Below are 21,694 nucleotides of genomic sequence, written 5' to 3' on the forward strand. Positions count from 1 at the left end.
GGCTTTACCCGACTTAGGCCGGGCTTTACCCGACTTAGGCCGGGCTTTACCTGGGTTAGGCCGGGCTTTACCCGAGTTAGGCCGGGCTTTACCCAGGTTAGGCCAGGCTTTACCTTGGTTAGGCCGGGCTTTACCCAAGTGAGGCCGAGCTTTACCCGGGTTAGGCCGGGCTTTACCCGACTTAGGCCGGGCTTTACCCAGGTTAGGCCGGGCTTTACCCGGGTTAGGCCGGGCTTTACCCGGGTTAGGCCGGGCTTTACCTGACTTAGGCCGGGCTTTACCTGGGTTAGGCCAGGCTTTACCCGACTTAGGCCGGGCTTTACCCAGGTTAGGCCGGGCTTTACCCGACTTAGGCCGGGCTTTACCCGACTTAGGCCGGGCTTTACCCGACTTACGCCGAGCTTTACCCGACTTAGGCCGGGCTTTACCCGGGTTAGGCCGGGCTTTACCCGACTTAGGCCGGGCTTTACCCAAGTTAGGCCGGGCTTTACCCGGGTTAGGCCGGGCTTTACCCGAGTTAGGCCGGGCTTTACCCAGCTTAGGCCGGGCTTTACCCAAGTTAGGCCGGGCTTTACCCGGGTTAGGCCGGGCTTTGCCCAGGTTAGGCCGGGCTTTACCCGACTTAGGCCGGGCTTTACCCGACTTAGGCCGGGCTTTGCCCAGGTTAGGCCAGGCTTTACCCGAGTTAGGCTGGGCTTTACCCAGGTTAGGCCGGGCTTTACCCAGGTTAGGCCGGGCTTTACCCAAGTTTGGCCGGGCTTTACCCGAGTTAGGCCGGGCTTTACCCAGGTTAGGCCAGGCTTTACCTTGGTTAGGCCGGGCTTTACCCAAGTTAGGCCGAGCTTTACCCGGGTTAGGCCGGGCTTTACCCGACTTAGGCCGGGCTTTACCCAGGTTAGGCCGGGCTTTACCTGACTTAGGCCGGGCTTTACCCGAGTTAGGCCGGGCTTTACCCGACTTAGGCCGAGCTTTACCCGACATAGGCCGGGCTTTACCCGACTTAGGCTGGGCTTTACCTGGGTTAGGCCGGGCTTTACCCGAGTTAGGCCGGGCTTTACCCGACTTAGGCCGGGCTTTACCCGGGTTAGGCCGGGCTTTACCTGGGTTAGGCCGGGCTTTACCTGGGTTAGGCCGGGCTTTACCCGACTTAGGCCGGGCTTTACCCGACTTAGGCCGGGCTTTACCCGGGTTAGGCCGGGCTTTACCCGACTTAGGCCGAGCTTTACCCGACTTAGGCCGGGCTTTACCCGACTTAGGCCGGGCTTTACCCGGGTTAGGCCGGGCTTTACCCGACTTAGGCCGGGCTTTACCCGGGTTAGGCCGGGCTTTACCCGAGTTAGGCCGGGCTTTACCCGACTTAGGCCGGGCTTTACCCGGGTTAGGCCGGGCTTTACCCGAGTTAGGCCGGGCTTTACCCGACTTAGGCCGGGCTTTACCGGACTTAGGCCGGGCTTTACCCGACTTAGGCCGGGCTTTACCCGGGTTAGGCCGGGCTTTACCCGAGTTAGGCCGGGCTTTACCCGACTTAGGCCGGGCTTTACCCGACTTAGGCTGGGCTTTACCCGGGTTAGGCCGAGCTTTACCTGACTTAGGCCGGGCTTCACCCGGGTTCGGCCGGGCTTTACCCGAGTTAGGCCGGGCTTTACCCGACTTAGGCCGGGCTTTACCCGGGTTAGGCCGGGCTTTACCCGACTTAGGCCGGGCTTTACCCGACTTAGGCCGGGCTTTACCCGACTTAGTCTGGGCTTTACCTGGGTTAGGCCGAGCTTTACCTGACTTAGGCCGGGCTTTACCCGGGTTAGGCCGGGCTTTACCCGAGTTAGGCCGGGCTTTACCCGACTTAGGCTGGGCTTTACCTGGGTTAGGCCGAGCTTTACCTGACTTAGGCCGGGCTTTACCCGGGTTAGGCCGGGCTTTACCCGAGTTAGGCCGGGCTTTACCCGACTTAGGCCGGGCTTTACCCGGGTTAGGCCGGGCTTTACCCGACTTAGGCCGGGCTTTACCTGGGTTAGGCCGGGCTTTACCCGACTTAGGCCGGGCTTTACCTGAGTTAGGCCGAGCTTTACCCGGGTTAGGCCGGGCTTTACCCGAGTTAGGCCGGGCTTTACCCGACTTAGGCCGAGCTTTACCCGACTTAGGCCGGGCTTTACCTGGGTTAGGCCGGGCTTTACCCGAGTTAGGCCGGGCTTTACCTGGGTTAGGCCGGGCTTTACCCGACTTAGGCCGGGCTTTACCCGACTTAGGCCGGGCTTTACCTGGGTTATTTTTTCCCTGGCATTCCCTCTGGAATTATTTTATCAGACACCTCACAGTGAATATTTAAATGGAATCCTTTTATTTATACAAATGTACAACACAATTTACACCTGTTAAAAAACAATTCAACATTTCAAAGCAAAATCCTTATAAAATAAATATAAAATATGGTGCAGCTCAGCACTGGGGGGGTTTGGAACCCCAAACTGCTGCAGACACTTTAATTTCATTTATTTTAAAGGAAAATCCAGGGAGACACCAGAGGAGGGAATTTTTTTGGGGAATCTCCAGGTGGAATTTGCATAGAAAAAACAGATTAAAACTCCAAAAACCAGAGATGGACAGCAAAATTCCAAGTTTGGCTGAGGGGTGAGACCAAAAAAAATGTTGATTTTATATTAAAAATATCATTCAAAACAAACAGCGGTGAAGGTGGATTTTTATCAAGATATTTATCTATAATTTATATATAAAATATAAATTTTTTTTAATAATAAAAATAAACACACTGAGCTTTTCCTTGCCTGGAGAAATCCCCTGGAATTAAATGAAATAAATGAATTTCCAAGAAATCTCCCTGGAAATTCAATCCCAAGGCCACAAAATTCAGGAGAGCCCCATCCATCAGCACATTCCTGATTTTCCAGAATATTCCACATGGATTCTCCAGGAATCTGCATTTCCCTATAATTCCCCCCAAAAAAAAGCATTTTGAGCCTTAAAAATACCAAAATTTGATAGAGCTCAAGTTACCTTGGAGCAGGAATAGGAAAAAATTCACTCCTGGAAGAATAATTAATGATTCTTTTAAAAAAAATTAATTAAAAACCAGTTTAAAGCAAGTCCATGACACCCTGCTTTTATTACTGACTTTACAATACAAAGTTGGTTCTTTTATAAAAGTGATGTAAACCATTTTTTAATATATATTTATATTTATATATATTTTTGATCATTTATTTTTGATCATTTATATATTACAGGCTCACTGGTGGAATTTTGGAATTCAAGAGGTTTTTTGCTGGAAATGAGGATTTTTATGGATTTCTCTGGTGGAATTTAGAAATTCCAGCAGTTTTCCCCTGGAAACACAAATTTGTAGGGATTTATCTGGTGGAGTTTAGGAATTCCAGTAGTTTTCCCCTGGAAATTCGAATTTTTGGGGATTTCTCTGGCGAAGTTTGGGAATTCCAGTGGTTTTCCCCTGGAAATGCGGATTTTTAGGGATTTCTCTAGCAGAATTCAGGAATTCCAGCTGTTTTCCGAGTGATGGCGTCTCCTCCTTTGCTTCCTCGCTGCCCATCCCAGAGGAGCGGGAGCTGCGGGAGCGCTGCAGCTCCATCCTGTGTTAATTACGGCGTGTTAATGAGCCGGGGGTTAATGAGCTGGGAGTGCCAGCGGGCTGTTCCTGAGGGAACACGGACACAGGAACGCTTCAGTGCCGGTTCTTGGCCGGGATAAGCCGGGCTTTACCCGAGTTAGGTCGGGCTTTACCCGGGTTAGGCCGGGCTTTGCCCGAGTTAGGCCGGGCTTTACCCGGGTTAGGCCGGGCTTTGCCCAGGTTAGGCCGGGCTTTACCCGACTTAGGCCGGGCTTTACCCGACTTAGGCCGGGCTTTACCTGGGTTAGGCCGGGCTTTACCCGAGTTAGGCCGGGCTTTACCCAGGTTAGGCCAGGCTTTACCTTGGTTAGGCCGGGCTTTACCCAAGTGAGGCCGAGCTTTACCCGGGTTAGGCCGGGCTTTACCCGACTTAGGCCGGGCTTTACCCAGGTTAGGCCGGGCTTTACCCGGGTTAGGCCGGGCTTTACCCGGGTTAGGCCGGGCTTTACCTGACTTAGGCCGGGCTTTACCTGGGTTAGGCCAGGCTTTACCCGACTTAGGCCGGGCTTTACCCAGGTTAGGCCGGGCTTTACCCGACTTAGGCCGGGCTTTACCCGACTTAGGCCGGGCTTTACCCGACTTACGCCGAGCTTTACCCGACTTAGGCCGGGCTTTACCCGGGTTAGGCCGGGCTTTACCCAAGTTAGGCCGGGCTTTACCCGGGTTAGGCCGGGCTTTACCCGAGTTAGGCCGGGCTTTACCCAGCTTAGGCCGGGCTTTACCCAAGTTAGGCCGGGCTTTACCCGGGTTAGGCCGGGCTTTGCCCAGGTTAGGCCGGGCTTTACCCGACTTAGGCCGGGCTTTACCCGACTTAGGCCGGGCTTTGCCCAGGTTAGGCCAGGCTTTACCCGAGTTAGGCTGGGCTTTACCCAGGTTAGGCCGGGCTTTACCCAGGTTAGGCCGGGCTTTACCCAAGTTTGGCCGGGCTTTACCCGAGTTAGGCCGGGCTTTACCCAGGTTAGGCCAGGCTTTACCTTGGTTAGGCCGGGCTTTACCCAAGTTAGGCCGAGCTTTACCCGGGTTAGGCCGGGCTTTACCCGACTTAGGCCGGGCTTTACCCAGGTTAGGCCGGGCTTTACCCGACTTAGGCCGAGCTTTACCCGGGTTAGGCCGGGCTTTACCCGGGTTAGGCCGGGCTTTACCCGGGTTAGGCCGAGCTTTACCTGACTTAGGCCGGGCTTTACCTGGGTTAGGCCAGGCTTTACCCGACTTAGGCCGAGCTTTACCCGACTTAGGCCGGGCTTTACCCGACTTAGGCCGGGCTTTACCCAGGTTAGGCTGGGCTTTACCCAGGTTAGGCCGGGCTTTACCCACGTTAGGCCGGGCTTTACCTGGGTTAGGCCGGGCTTTACCCGAGTTAGGCCGGGCTTTACCCGGGTTAGGCCGAGCTTTACCCGACTTAGGCCGGGCTTTACCCGGGTTAGGCCGGGCTTTACCCGACTTAGGCCGGGCTTTACCCGACTTAGGCCGGGCTTTACCCGGGTTAGGCCGGGCTTTACCCGGGTTAGGCCGGGCTTTACCTGGGTTAGGCCGGGCTTTACCTGGGTTAGGCCGGGCTTTACCCGACTTAGGCCGGGCTTTACCCGACTTAGGCTGGGCTTTACCTGGGTTAGGCCGGGCTTTACCCGAGTTAGGCCGGGCTTGGTGCCTTTCCAGCCTCAGAGGTGTTTCCAGAATGGTGCCGGGATTGTCCCCAGAGTTCCTGCAGCGAGCGGGGACACACAGTGGGAATTCTGCTCCTCAGCGTGGTCCCAAACCCGGGATCAGCCAGAACCGGGCGGGAGTGCAGGAGTTCAGGCTGGCTCAGCTGGGCCAGTGTGGCGCTGTCGCTGTCCTGTTGCCATCCCTATCCCTGTCTTGTCACTGTCCTGTCACTGTCCTCTCCTTGGCACTGTCACCATCCCTGTCGCTGTCGTTGTCACCATCACTGTTCCATCCTTGTCCTGTTGTCACTGTGGTTGTCACTGTCACTATCCTGCCGTTGTCATTGTTACCGTCACTATCGCAGTCCCTGTCACTGTCACCACTGTCCCGTCCCTGCCCTGTCGTTGTCACCATCACTGTCTTGTCACTGTCATTGTCATTATTACCGTCCTTATCACGGTTCCTGTCCTGTCGCCATCTCTGTCACTGTCATTGTCACCATCACTGTCCTGTCGTTGTCATTGTTACCATCCCTAACACCATCCCTGTCCTGTCGCGGTCACTGTCCGGTCTCTGTCGCTGTCGTTGTCATTGTTACTGTCCCTATCCTGTCGCAGTCTCTGTCACTGTCGTTGTCACCGTCCCTGTCCTGTCACAGTCTGTGTCACTGTCGTTGTCACTGCGGTTGTCATTGTCACTGTCCTGTCGCTGTCATTGTCCCTGTCCCTGTCCCGTCCCTGTCCCGATCCCTGTCGCTGTCCGGTTGCTGCTGCCGTCCTTCTCGCTGTCCGGTCTCTGTCGCTGTCTGTGTCACTCTCGCTGTCGCTGTCGTGATCACTGCCCGGTCTCTGTCCCTGTCAGGCCCCTGTGGCTGTCTCTGTCACTGTCGCGGTCTCTGTCCCGGTCTGTGTCCCTGTCGCGGTCTCTGTCACTGTCACGGTCCCTGTCACTGTCGCGGTGCCTGTCCCGGTCTCTGTCCCTGTCGCGGTCTCTGTCCCTGTGGCTGTCTCTGTCACTGTCGCGGTCCCTGTCCCGGTCTGTGTCCCTGTCGCGGTCTCTGTCCTGGTCACTGTCAGGTCCCTGTCCCGGTCTCTGTCGCTGTCGCGGTCCCTGTGGTGGTGTCTGTCACTGTCCCGGTCTCTGTCCCTGTCGCTGTCGCGGTCCCTGTCCCGGTCACTGTCGCTGTCGCGGTCCCTGTGGCGGTGTCTGTCGCTGTCCCGGTCTCTGTCCCTGTCGCTGTCGCGGTCCCTTCCCGGTCTCCGTCACTGTCGCTGTCTCTGTCCCTGTCGCTGTCCCGGTCCCTGTCGCGGTCACTGTCAGCGTCCCGCGGCCGCGGCCGTGAGCCAGCGCTGTGCCAGCAGCGCCAGCCCGAGCGCGGCGGGGCCGAGCGGGGCCGGGGCCGCGGTGGCGCCGAGCGGGGCCAGCGTGGCGAACACGGCGTCCGAGGCGTTCCGCGGCAGCGGCAGGTTACAGATGCTGCCCTCGCAGCACGACGTGCACACCTGCACCGACAGACAGACAGACAGACAGACAGACAGGGAATGAGGGATTCCGGGCAGGAAAATGAAGGTAAAATAACGGTGCATTTGCAAAGGAGCTCCCTGTGATTTATTTCTCTTTTTTTCCCCCCTCCTGCCACTTTTTAAAAAATCCATCTCTTGAGAGAACATGATTTTCTCCTTTTTTTTTCCTTTTCCTTTTTCCTCCTCCCTTTTTTATCATTACCAAGTGAAACTTAATTTCAGCTGAATTTACCCTCTGACCCAGCCAGACTTCTGGCCCACTCTAATTACTCCATAAATTATAATTCCTATCATAAATATGATATAGATGATGGATAAATATTAAACGTATCATAGAATACAAATATATAAAATCAATTATAATATATATATTGTATATACAAATATATATATACAAATATATACAAATCAATTATATACTATATATATGCAAAATCAATTATATATTATATACATATAATTATGCATTATATATACACTGTACATATTTAATATCATGTTATAATATATAATGTAATGTAATGTAATAATTATGCATTATTCTATGTAGTTCTATATTGCGTTATATTATATATTACATTTAATAGACAGTATTTAGTGTCTATACTATATTGTATGGTATATTGTGTATATATACTTCAATACACATTTTACATATATGTAAAGAGATATATTTTTATAAATATGAAATATTTATAATACATTGTATATACTGTATCATTATATACTATATATCATGTATTGTATACTATTATATATTGATACATATTACATTCAATATATTGCATATATTGTAGATATATGAAATACGTTGTATATTGTATATAATGTACATTATATATTATATACTCTACAATATCTATTGCATTTTATCTATTTTTACTATATGATTTATATATTTTTCTATATGATATATTTTATATAACATTATTTCATGTTTCATATATATTTTAATATTATATATTGTGATAGATTTTATCCTATTTATATTTACATATTTTCTACTATATTATATGTAATACATTGTCTCTATTATTAGATATATATAATATATTATGTAATATATATAGCACACATTGCATATTATATATTACATACTAATATATGGAATATATATTGTAAAATATTATAGATTACATTATATCCAAAGTATTACAATATACTGTATATATTGCATATGCAATATGTTTATATGTATATATATGTAATATATTGTCTCTATTATTAGATATATATATAATATATTACATAATATATATAGCACACATTACATATTATATATTACATAATAATATATGGAATATGTATTGTAAATTGTTATAGATTACATTATATCTAAAGTATTACAGTATACTGTATATATTGCATATGCAATATGTTTATATGTATATATATGTAATATAATGTTTCTATTATTAGATATATATATAATATTACATAATATATATAGCACGCATTACATATTATATATTACATACTAATATATGGAATATATATTGTAAATTATTATAGATTACATTATATCTAAAGTATTACAATATACTGTATATATTGCATATACAATATGTATATGCATATATACATATACAATATATATATGTATATATATGTATAAACAATATATACATATACAATATATATATTGCATATACATATATATATGCATATACATATATATTTATATATAATTTATACATTATATATACATTGTACATTTATTATATACAGTATATATACTATACATCTACAATATATATTATAATACCATATTAAATTACATTACATCACGTTAATTTCTTCATTTTTATCTGTATCTGCACATACAATATTTACAAAACAACCCCTAATTTTTTAATTTTTCTCTGTTTCTCCCACCTTGTACTCCTCGTGCCGGATGTAGGTGCAGCCCGTGCTCAGACACTCCTCCAGGGCCACGCAGCGCTTGGTGACAGACACGCTCTCCCCGCTGGCCCTCATCATGTGCTGGCTGAAGCAGTACCTGGTCCCTAAAAAAACACAGAAAACTCTTTAGCTGCCCAAGTCCAGCAGCAGAAATAGGAAATAAATCTTCTATTTTTATCAAATAAAGGAATTTTTTCAAAAATACCAATTTTTGGTGTATTTCTTGTAGATCATGTGTTGGCTGAAGCAGTACCTGGTCCCTAAAAAAACACGGAAATCTCTTCAGCTGCCCAATTCCAGCAGCAGAAATAGGAAATAAATCTTCTATTTTTATCAAATAAAGGAATATTTTCAAAAATACCATTTTTAATGTATTTATTGTATATCATGTGCTGGCTGAAGCAGCACCTTGTCCCTAAAAAAACACGGAACAATCTTTAGCTGCCCAATTCTCTTTCTCTCAGATTCCACCAGCAGGAGAAATAGAAAAGAAGACCTGGATTTTTATCAAATCAGGAAATTTTTTAAAATATACCATTTTTAATGTATTTATTGTATACCATGTGCTTGCTGAAGCAGCACCTTGTCCCTAAAAAAACCAGAATTATTTATGTGCCCATTTCCCTGTTGCCCCTTTCTCCTGTCCAAACAAGGATTTATCTGGGAATATTGGGGTGCTGCCATGCCAGCCAGCCTGAGGGATTTATTGCTGCTGATTTGAGCTCAAAGGAAGCAAATTCTGGGCTGATAACGACCCTGCAAACACAGCAGGGTCATCTCCTTCCAAAATAAACATTTCCCAAAGGGAAAAATCCCAAAACAACCCAGCTAAATGGGATTCACAGGGGCTGCGGATAATCGCGATGGTTTGTGATGTTTTTGTTTCTCTTCTTTGCCTCAGAAGAGAACTGAAGGGAGGGGAGATCTGGGCAGCTCAGATTTGGATATTTGAGTGTTTTATTAAAGGGTTTTTAAAGAGCTGTTCCCAATTTCAGACTCCAAGGGGATTTATGGGATCAAATAAAATACCAAAATTCAGCTGTGGCTGAATGTGAATTTGTGCTGTAGGGGAGAGGGAGGTGAACACAGCCAGAAACTGGTCCTGTATTCACCAGTAAGAGAAATAAAACTCTTTAAAAACAATAAAACTCTTTAAAAAATCCTTCCCTGTGAGGGTGAGGAGGGGCCGGGATGGAATTCTCAGAGAAGCTCCCGGATTCCTGAGATCCAACCAGCAGGAGAAATAGGAAGGAATTGCTGGATTGGAAGAGTCCAGGGCCAGGTTGGATGCTCGAAGCTGGTTTGCTGGAATGGGAAATTTCCAAGGTTCTCCCATCAGCATTTCTCAGGTTGGGAATGAAATCCTGGAATCTGGGAATCCCTGAGGCTGGAAATCCCACCGGGAACATTCCCAGCATTCCCAGCACTGCCATTCCCATCCTGATCCATGGATTTGAAATCCCTTGGGAATGTCGATTCCCACTGTCCCGCTCAGCCCATTCCCATCCTTACCAACCTTTTCCATTAAGAATTTTTCCCAAATATTTCATTCCTGGCTCAGCTTGAGGCCATTCCCTCTCATCCTGTCCCTTTTCCCTGGGATCAGATCCTGATTCCCACCTGGATCCAGCCAGAGAATTGTTGGGAATTGTCTCCAACTCCTAATTCTATTTATTCCCACCTGAATTTGAAGGAATTCCAGCAAAACCCTCGGGAAAACCTGAGCCTGACCTCCATCCCAGCAAACCCTGGGATCATGGAAGGTGTCCATGCCCAGGGAATGGGATGAGCTTTAAGGTCCCTTCCCAACCAAACTAGTCTGGAATTTTGGGAAAGCAACACCAGCCTGATTGAATCCCCCAGCTGAGCCAGAGGAAAACAGGGAATAGCTCCAAGTCCTCAACCTCATCCACTGCAAGGAGACAGAAAATCTTGAGGGGTGAACCCCAGAATGCCATATTCCACATTTCTGGGAATAAGGGGGCTCCCTTGGGTTGGGATGGGGCTGGGTTACCTCGGGGGCAGTAAACATCCGGAGCCCAGCGGTTGCACTCGTAATTATCTGAGGCCTTTTCGCAGGTGAAACACTTAAATCCGTGAGGATACGGCGTGGCTGAAAGGAATGGAAAACATGGAGTTAAAAAGGAATGGAAAATGGAGTTAAAATGAATGATAATGGAGTTAAAATGACCATATAACCATATATAACATTAATCTGGTTCTACACTGCTTTTCGGGAGAAACACTTAAATTCACAAGGATATGGTGTGGCTGAAAGGAATGGAAAATACGGAATTCATAGGAATGATAATGGAGTTAAAATGACCATATAACCATATATAACATTAATCTGGTTCTACACTGCTTTTCGGGAGAAACACTTAAATCCACAAGGATATGGTGTGGCTGAAAGGAGTGGAAAATATGGAATTCATAGGAATGATAATGGAGTTAAAATGACCCCATTAATCTGGTTCTACACTGCTTTTCAGGAGAAACACTTAAATCCACAAGGATATGGCGTGGCTGAAAGGAATGGAAAATGTGGAATTAATAGGAATGATAATAGAGTTAAAATGACCCCGTCAATCTGGTTTTATTCTGCTTTTTGGGAGAAAACAGCAATATTTTTTCTCCTTAAATCCGAATTTCTCCAGGTTTTCCTGTCAGTGCCAGCGGGTTGGTTCTGATTTGTAAAACCCCGACCCCCACAGCACATTCAGGTCGCCGTGGACTCGTTCCAGCTGTGTTTACCCAGCCAAAGCGCCCGGTGCTGACTTCAAAGGGAGCTAATGGCAGCTGGGAGTGCTCACTGCCCTGGAATCAGAGCCCACATCCAGCACTGCGGCTTTATCAGTGCTGATAACAAAATATCAGGTGGATTGAAGCACGCTGGGAATTGTCCCACGGAGGGACAGAGCTGCTCCTGTTCCGCAGCCCCACAGGGAACAAAACCACTCTGCTGAACCTCCAGCTCTCAGCAGCAGCCTCTGTCCTAATTTATCTCACCAAACCAGGCCTCATGCCTTAATTGCTCTCCTGGCAGCACTGCTGGGGCACTTTCAATCCCTGCTCGAGGTGCTGAGGCCTCCTCAGAAGCCAAATGGTGAACGGGTCACATTTATCAGCACCTTGAACCTCGACGGCCCCAAGGGCCGCATCTTCACCCTCCTCCTCATCACCCCCTCCCCTGGCAAGATGAGAGGCCTCAGCTTCTCCACGTTTTGCTCCTCTGGAATGTGATTTGGAGAATCGTTTACCCGGCATGTGAATTGTTTTAATTCAACATCCAATCACAGAGCCAGCTGTGCCAGATTCTCTGAGTCTGTCACGGGTTTTTATTATTCATTCTTTTTGAGCCTTCTTGTGGCAATGTTCCTCACTTGGGGCTCACCAAATGTGGAATTTGCAGGCAAGCCCGACAAGGGAAGACATGAGGATCTTGACTCCATGTTTATTATTTTATGATATATATTATATTAAAAGAAAATGATATATTGAAACTATACTAAAAGAATAGAAGGAAGGATTTCATCAGAAAGCTAGCAAGGAAAGGAATGGAATGATAATAAAATCTTGTGAGTGACTTGAGGGTCTGAGACAGCTGGACTGTGATTGACCATTAATTAAAAACAACCACATGAGCCCAATCACAGATGCACCTGTTGCATCCCACAACAGCAGATAATCATTGTTTACATTTCATTTCTGAGGCCTCCCAGTTACTCAGGAGAAAAGATCCTAGCAAAAGGATTTTTCATAAGATATGTCTATGACACCTTCTGATGTCTCCTTTCTCTTCCTTCAGTATAGTTTTAGTATATAATTTCTTTTAATATAATATCATAATATAAGAAATCAGCCTTCTGAGAACTTGGGGTCAATTCCCATCTCTGGCCTTGTCCTGGGGACCCTCACAACAATTTAGGGTGTCAGGGGGAGGTGACTTACTGGAGGGGTGGAGGTAGACGATGTCCTTGGCGGTGAAGTCGCGGCTCCGCGCGGCCGGAGCGCGGCCGGGCAGCAGCAGCAGGAACAGGAACAGGAACAGGAGCAGCCTTGGTGGCCAGGCCATGGCCCGGCCAGCACCTGCTCATGCGGCGGCCGAGATCCCCACCTGGGCAGATGTTGGAGATTTTTTCAGAAATAGCTTAGAAGGCAGCTGTGAGGAGCAAATTCTCACAGCCTGTTTCTGTAAACAGCAGAAGTTCTCAGGTTGTTTTTAATTACAAGTAAAAGTGACAAACATGAAGGCCTTGAGAGCCTTGCATACCAGAGTTCTCAGGCAGCTTTCTCATAACAAGTAGATATTCTATCTTTGGCTGTTTTGGGAAAGCAAAAGTAAGTTTTGAGAACACAAATCTTGGTATTGGAAACATAAGGAGGGGTTGGTGTGTTATCTCTGACCTGTTGTGAGCTCGGATTTGCAATATGCATGAACTTAATTAACACGGTTATAAAAGCGACTGATTGAGTCAATAAGAGGAATCAGATGCTGAACCAACAAAGGTGGGTCGCTCCCTTCACTTCAACAGGCAGAGTCACAGAATGCCAGAGTTATCCAGGCTGGAAAACACCTCCGAGATCATTGGGTCCAATCCGTGACCGACACCCCCTTGTCCCACTGAGGGACAGAGCTGCTCCTGTTCTGCAGCCCCACAGGGAACAAAACCACTGTGCTGAACCTCCAGCTGTGAACAGCAGCCTCTGTCCTAATTTATCTCACCAAACCAGGCCTCATGCCTTAATTGCTCTCCTGGCAGCACTGCTGGGGCACTTTCCATCCCTGCTCGAGGTGCTGAGGCCTCCTCAGAAGCCAAAGGGTGAGCCACGGCACTGAGGGCCACATCCAGCTGTCATTCCAAACCTGCAGGGATCCCTCCAGCCCCTCCCTGGGCAGCCATTCCATGGCCAATCCATCTTTCCTGGCAGGGAGCAGGGATGAGCAGAGCAAACCCACAAGGACCTGGCCACCACCTCGTCCCCACAACCCAACCATGGAGCCCCCCACTCCTCTGGTTAATTTGGCATCATCAAACACCAAAAATGTAATTATCTGAGGCCTTTTCCAATCCCAGAGCCTCCCACTCTGGTTAATTTGGCATCAACAAACACCAAAAATGTAATTATCTGAGGTCTTTTCCAATCCCAGAGCCTCACACTCCTCTGGTCAATTTGGCATCATCAAACACCAAAAATGTAATTATCTGAGGTCTTTTCCAATCCCAGAGCCTCACACTCCTCTGGTTAATTTGGCATCAACAAACACCAAAATCCTAATTATCTGAGGTCTTTTCACAGGTGAAACACTTAAATCCACAAGGATACGGTGTGGCTGAAAGGAATGGAAAATATGGAGTTAAAAGGAATTGATAATATAGAGTTAAAAGGAGTGGAAAATATGGAGTTAAAGGGAATGGATAATATGGAGTTAAAAGGAATTGATAATATGGAGTTAAAAGGAATGGAAAATATGGAGTTAAAGGGAATGGATAATATGGAGTTAAAAGGAATGGATAATATGGAGTTAAAAGGAATGGAAAATATGGAGTTAAAGGGAATGGATAATATGGAGTTAAAGGGAATGGATAATATAGAGTTAAAATGACCCCATCAATCTGGTTCCATGCTGCTTTTCAGGAGGAAACAGCAACATTTTTTCTCTTTGGATCCAAATTTTTCCAGATTTTCCTGTCAGAGTCAGTGGGTTGGTTGTGATTTGTAAAACCCCGTCCCCCACAGCACATTTAGGTCGCTGGAAAAGGTGGAGAAAGGATCTCCCTGGATTCCCAGGGCAGTGGGAAGCTGGCTGGTCCCACAGGACACCTCATCTCCACCTTCCTCCTCCTCACTGGCTGGGCCACATCTCCATGATCCCGCGAGGTTCCTCCTGATTTTATCTTGGCATTTTCTCTTGGAAAAGCCTCCATCTCAGAGCTACAAACAAAGTCACCATCGGATTTTCCTCATCCATGCCCCAAAGGGGTTTATTCCCTTTATTACGCCATTAATAAATAATTTGGTGTACTTTTCCCAAGTCCCTGGCTGATGGGAGCTAATTAAAGCAGAACCCAATACCCACTGTGGTACCGTGGCTGAGACCATCCCAACCCCAGGCTGTGGGGAGACACCCAGGGGCAGACAAGGCTAAAAAATCATTAAATACACAGCTCAGATTATTAGAAACCCTTAAAAATTTATGAAAGCGCCTCAAAAATCAAACAGGACAGGAAAATCCTGAAAGGATGCGGCTGCTGAGCCCGACTGGAGCCGACGGTTTCCTGTGGAATCCATCCAGAACACACAGGGCTGGGATGAGCTTTTCCATCCTGATCAACCAAAAGATCTGCAACACCCAGATAATTGCTGAGCAGCTCTGAATATGTGGTGGCTATTATCGAATAAATTTTATTTTTTGTTGATTTTTTTTTTCAGGAAAGATACGATAGGGTGTGCATGTCACCTCCAAATGTTTGTCCCACAGCAGAAATCCACCCAGGACCAGCAGCACAAAGGTTGTCATTGTCCCTGCTGTTATCTACAAACAGATTTTTTATTAAAACACAGCGAAATCCATAAATAATATGAGGAAAAAAGATAACACACAGCCCAGTGCTTTAAACTTTGTTGCTTTAACTTTATGAAGAGGGAATTTTGGATTTACTCCATTGATCCCTCACAGCCAGGGGAGAGTGAAATCCTGATTAGAGGCAGACAGGAAATAAAACAAATCTCTCCCAACCACGTGGAAGATGAAAGAAATGGGTCCATGTGGGATCTGGAGGCAGAATTTGGAATTTGGGACTATTTTTTTTATCCCAAACAACACCAGGAAGGCTTCACAAGCCCCACTCTTCATTTTAAGACATCAGCAGTTTGCAGTGAGACCATCAGGAGCAAAAATTGAGGATTTGGTACTGAGCTACAGCACCAAAAAATGAGGATTCACATCCCAAAAAGAGGAGCTCATCACAGGTCAACTCCAACTCTCATCAATAATTAAAAAATTATCAACATAAAGGACAAACAGTCACGGAATCAAGGTTGGAAAAGACCTCCAATATCATCAAATGCAACCATTATAGTGATATTTTAAGTTAAAGCACAGCAAGGTTGAAATAACGGCAGGAATTCCTCCCAAAGAGACAGGAATTTGTTGGGTTTGCTCATCCGAAGCACAGAACTCTTTTGTTTTTGCAGAACTGATCAAAGCCTTGCAGTTGGATACGTTGGTTTTCCCAGTGTCCCTTTTGTGGGACCGACTGCTCCCCCGGCCCCTCTCCAAATCCGCGTGGCAGCACTCAGCCATCAGTTTGGAAAAGTGGCTGGTGTCAGAAACCCTCCCTAAAAACACCCACATCCTTCCCCTGCTAATTGCAAGGGCCTTAATTGCCAGCTCCTAATGAGGGGCAAGAAACCCCGAATGAACGGAGAGAATTCACTGCCCCACCCCCGTTTTCTGTTTGAAACAGGTTTAATTGCAAAGAATTACAATTTTAAAATCCTCTGGGATAGAAAATTGTCCAGAGCAAGGCAAGCAGGGCCAAAATTTAAAACCCTGTAATTTAGGGAAGTCCTTATATGGCAAGCAGCTGCCACCATTATTGTCACCATTTGTCACCATGAGCACATTCCACCTGTTCATTCCATACACACACGGGTTGGGTAAAACCAGGAATTTCTACAAACATGGAAATACCCAGTGCCAAAAACCTAAATATTTAATATTCCATGAATATTTTGAGTATGAACAGATGGGGTACACATAGTTCTGTTTCATGGGGGGCAAATATTTGATGACATTTAAGGTAATGGTGATATTTCACAGAGAGTGGAGTGGCAAAAAATATTTAGCATTAAAGTAATATTAAATACTTAAGAACTCAACATCGAATAAAATTAAATACTAAAGAACTCAATATCCAATTATCATATATTTAATATTCAATTAATTATATATTAATTCAATGTTCAGCACACCCATTTTCTCTGGTGTTACACATAAAAATAAAATGCAAGGAAGGTGATATTAATATAGCTAAATAGATATGGATGTACAGTCTTAAAACCTGCAAAAATTTGGTTTGGTTCCCAAAATCCTACAAAATTCTTATTTTTTACAATGGTGGATTCTCTTTAGGAATGCTATAAGCCCTAAAATGCGTCACCAAGGGCATAAAGGGTTTTTCATTCAAGCCCCTTTTAGTCCAGGACTTTCAGCTAAAACAGCCAAATTTTGTACAAAACTTTTATTTTCAATAATTATTGGTGGTGCACCACCTACTCCAGGGCTAAACCTCCTCCGGCAGAGCAGACACGAGGCATGGGCAGATAATTTTTCCCTCAGAATTCCCTCGGCTCCTCACATGGATTTTGGGGTTTTCAGAATGGGGGTTCAGGGGGCAAGATGGAGGAATCTGGGCATGTCCAGCCTTTCTCCTTCTTCTTCTTGGCCTCCATCTCCTGCTGTGATGGTGGCACTTTGGGATTGGTTTAGAGTAGAAGCCCACTGTCTAACACAGGTGATGGGTATTGGGCAGTAATTGTAAATATTGCACAGGCAGTTTTTAGTATAAAAAGATAACACCACCCTGGGGCAGGCAGAGTGCCTGGGCTGTCTTGCTGAGTGGATCTCAGCTGGACAGGAGAAAGAATTTTATAGATAAGGAACAATGAACAACCTTGAGAGCGAGAACTGAAGAGCTCTGACTCCTTCTTCGAGCGCCGGGCTGGGAAAAGAGAATTTCTGGCACATCTGGGGGTCACTGTGAGCAACAGAGAATCCGAGAACGAGTCCTACATTTGGGTTTGGATCATTTGGATCATGCAGGCAGTCTGTGACAGGGCCTGGGTGCTGACACAGAAATCCCATCCCTGTTAACTCCCTCTGCCCGGCCCCAGCAGCACCTCAGAGGTGGGAAGGCCATTCCCTGAGCGTGACACAGCACGAAGCACCAAGACTCCATCAGAAGGGTGCAAGAGAGAAGGATTTATTATAGGACATGTTGCTTTTATAGTTTTTCAAGATATTTACATTCACTCAACATACACATTCACTGCCCATTGGTTGTAAGAAAGGAACAAAGTTCTCAGTGGGTGAACAAGGATCCAGGTCACTCTGTGAGCCAGCTGGAGTCTGTATCTTTTAACTTTCTTTCCTTCATCACCTCTCTCAATGGTGACAACCTTGGTGTCTTCCTCAGGAGAGATACAGGGCTTTCCTTATCACCAGGAGGCCTTGCTGGCTCACAAGAACAGCACAGAATGCCTTTCCTACAGCTCCCATTTTGGATTACTCTGGCCTGGCCTTTGCCCCACCACGGTGCAAATGAGCCGTGGGAGGCCCTGAGCAGCCGCCCAGTTGCCCACTTGTCAGCTCTCATTAGGGAGGGGACATCTCGGCCTCGCTGGCACCGGCTCTGGGGACAATGGAAGGCCCCAACCCTCTCTGGAGAGGAGGCCGGATATCAGGGCTCTGGGTTTAGGAGAGAAGTGTTGATGGAGGGGACAGTTATTTTAAAGGATGGCTTTGTCCCTTCTGTCCTCCTCAGGTCAGCTGGCTGACCACGACCAAACCCCTGAGCTAGGCCTGCTGCAAGTTTGCAGTAAAAACACCATTCCAGGAAGGATAAAAAAAGGGAGTCAGACACCAAATCTTCCCATACAAACACTCAGCCAAAGCCAGGCAGGAAGGAATTCCTGATTCATGGGTATTTCTGTGGGTTTCCTCACACAAGCATGGCACAGGTTGTGGCGTTCAGGGCCCTCCACCTTGCTCCAGGGGGAGATGGAGCATTTCCCTGCTCTCCCTGGATTTCCAGGGCAGTGGGAAGTTGCCTGGTTGGTGGGAGGCTGATGGTTGTCCCTCAAGGAGGAGGGATGATTCTGCTGACAGCTCATCCCAACCTTCCTCCTCATCTCCTCCTTGCTGTCTGGGCCACACCTCCAAGTTCCTACAAGGTTCCAACTAACTTCATCCTGACATTTCCTCTTATCCTTCCCCTTGGAAGGGCCTCCATCTCAGAGCTCCCTAAATCAACTCTTCCTTCATTGAAACAAGCCAGCAAAAGTTCCCTGTCAGTGGGCAGGAGGCTTTCTGAGGCCTAAATCAGCAATCACAGCATGGCCAGGCAGTGCCATCTGTGAGAAGCCACCGAGGCTGTTTCTGTTCTGCAGGGCCATCCTTCCTCTGCCCTAGGGTGATCATTCCTCAGTGGGAAACGAAGCCATGAGAACTCTGAGCAGCCTGATGAGGCTGGAAGAGCTGTTCCTGGAGGCAGAGACTTCCCTCCAGGAATTCCCTCATGCACAGCCCCAACGTGGCTTTCCCAAATAACTCTGCAGAATTTCCTCCTGCCTTTCTTCCAGGTCCCACAAACCTACAGGTTGGATTTTCCACGACTGAATTTACAATATTTGGGTTATTTTTCATCTCCCTCCAGCTTCCAAATCCAAGCCCAGCTCTCTGCCTGTGTCATCACTGCCCAAAGACAAATCAGAATGGCAATGGAACATTTTCCATCTGGCAGCTGTGCCGGATCCCAGACAACAATCCTAAGGACTATTTGCAACTTCTCCAGCTCTAATTGCCTTTTTCCCCCTTCCCCTTTATCCTGCTCAGCCTTTTTGTGTCTATTCTATTTATTTCTTTTGGTTCCCACCACACACGTCAAAAGGTTATGAAAAAAAAACCCTGGAATTTTATGAATTGCCTCCAAATCCAGCTTTTTTCCACGTGCTATTTAGGGGATTTTCTTGGCAGTTTCACCCCAGGAATGGTTAAATGTGCGTCCCCCTCCCCATAAAATGGGACATGGTAAAGCTCTTGTATCCAAGGAACCTCTTGGAGCTCTCGCAGAGGGGTTCGCTGCCTCTCCTCAATTACAGCGAGCAAGAGTAATTAAACAATCAAACACAATTAGTGCACTAATTACTCCCAGGAACGTGGCCCATCTAATCGCCTTGGCTGCTAATTACAAAGCCTGGAGTTCATTGAGCTAAAAGCCCTGGACCTGGGGAAGTGAAGGGGGGGACAATATGTTCCCTCTCACACCGCCTTCCCTCGGATGCAATTTAATCTTTCACAGGATGTGATTCCAAGGTTATTTTACAGCCAGCACTTGGCTTCTGTTTTCAACCTGAATCACTCATAATTTCAGTCCCACCAGTGAAACTTTTCTTAAATCCTTCCATCTTTTAATGATTAGGGGTAAAATGTCACTTCCATTCATCCTCAGGATAGTTAGGCTTCAGAAAAACACAGGGATGGAATAAATATATTTTACTGGAATATCTAAGACACTCAATATTTGGGATTAAGGACAGGGAAAAAAGGTGAACTTGAAATTCAGCCATGCCATGATATAAGAAAATACAATTTCTGCAAATTAATTTTCAAGCTGAGCAGGTGAAATATTCCAAGTCAGACAGAATTCATTCCTATTTTACTCCATGAGTGTGGTGCAGGGACACCAGCTTCCTTCCTTTAAATTACATGGAATATTCAAATCTGTGACCATGAACACTTCTGACTCAGCAGGAAAATGGACATGGATGATCCAACAAACAATTTCAAGGCCTGGGTTTTTGCATGAGAGGCAAAAAGAGCATAAAGCCTGGAGGGATGTGGCAGACCAGGATTTTTCTCAGTTTGGGGATTTTGGAAGCCCCTCAGCACACAGGCTGACCTCAGAGCATGGAGAGCCCCCAGACAGCCCGGCTCCACACAGACAGGATAAGGAAACCATGCGTGAGCACAGAAATCCTGGGATTTTCCTGCTAATAAGAAGCAAAAACCCCCAGTTGCTGAGTTCCGGCGGCCAAGGGGAGGGGAGCAGCTAAATTATTCCCTAAATAAATATTTGAGTTCAGTGGGGCAGCTGAAAGGGCTCCTCTTCCCAAAGCAGGGATGGGATTTCTGTGGATCACACATGGCCTTCCTCCTCCTCGGGAAACTCTCATGGCAAAAGGAGGAAGGGGAACGCACAAAATTAAATTTTGCTCCGTGTGGAAACAGCAATTGGGATCATCCTGGACCATCTTTCCTATTTAAACCAAGCAAGAGCATCCCAGTTACTGGGAAAAAGGGAAAGAATATTGCAGTGTGAGCAAAAAAAATGAAGCCAAAACAATGCCAAAGAAACACGGGAAATCCAAAAACACAGGAGAATGCATTCTGTGTTTCTGACAAGAGCTGGGAAATCATCTAAGCTGCAACCAAGATGTGAAACCCTCAATAAAACACTTTTCTAGCCCATGGTTCAGCTTGTAGCATTTTAAACAGAATAGGATGAGGTTTTAAAGTTAAATTTCTACTAAGTCAAGAAAATTGGGACATCCTTGGGAGCAGGAGGATCCTCAGTATTTTTAAAGGGTCAGAGGAACAGCTCCTGAGTCCAAGGTCATCCTGGGTAAACTCCTGGAACATTTCATTTGTGCTACAGCAACAAATATTTCAAGTCGTAAAAAATGACAAGGGAGGGTCATTGGGATGATGGGGAAAATAGGTCTCCAAACAATCCCATCGTTTTCCAACGGGCAGGATTCTGGCTCTGGCTGTGGGACTGTTACAGCGAATAATTGGGGGGAGGCCAAAGCAGAGCACCAAAGCTCCGAACCCTCCTGATTATTACAAAAATGAGTTCTACCCAATTAACCAAGCGTGCTCGGGCCAAATTAAACCCCAGCCCAGTGACATCTCCAGATCTAATTGGTGAAAAGGGCACTTCCAAAAGATATTTTCTTTCCCCCCCCGCCATTTCCCTGCAATTCTGCATTCAGTATCTTTGCGCCACAAGTATTGATAAGAAACTCTTTGATTAGAGGCTGACGGGCACATGAAAGGGGGAGCCTGTCCCTCCTGCGCCAAACTGTGCTTTAATAAAGCCAGACATCAATCTGCACCATTGTGTCCCCGCTCTCCCGATGCCTCTCCGGCGGGATTTGTGACAGTTCCTCCGGGACATCACCTCGCACATTTGCCATGCTA

General features: G+C 46.6%; 1 protein-coding gene across 3 annotated transcripts in view; it reads right to left on the minus strand.

Moving 5' to 3' along the window:
* Positions 1–5,258: 5,258 nt before the first annotated feature.
* The window catches only part of LYPD6 (LY6/PLAUR domain containing 6), a 38,767-nt gene continuing 22,331 nt past the window's right edge, over positions 5,259–21,694 (minus strand). For 2 of the 3 annotated variants that reach the window (XM_074547842.1, XM_074547841.1), the window contains exons 2-5: positions 12,658–12,823; positions 10,721–10,819; positions 8,680–8,810; positions 5,259–6,783 (exon numbers count right to left, since the gene is read on the minus strand). In XM_074547842.1, coding sequence (XP_074403943.1) covers positions 6,598–6,783; positions 8,680–8,810; positions 10,721–10,819; positions 12,658–12,781 — 540 coding nt within the window. In that variant the 5' untranslated portion in view covers positions 12,782–12,823 and the 3' untranslated portion in view covers positions 5,259–6,597. The remainder of the gene's footprint in view (positions 6,784–8,679; positions 8,811–10,720; positions 10,820–12,657; positions 12,824–21,694) is intronic. The other variant, XM_074547840.1, reaches the window with a different exon arrangement.

This window comes from Zonotrichia albicollis, chromosome 10, assembly GCF_047830755.1.
Source record: "Zonotrichia albicollis isolate bZonAlb1 chromosome 10, bZonAlb1.hap1, whole genome shotgun sequence".
Taxonomy (NCBI): domain Eukaryota; kingdom Metazoa; phylum Chordata; class Aves; order Passeriformes; family Passerellidae; genus Zonotrichia; species Zonotrichia albicollis.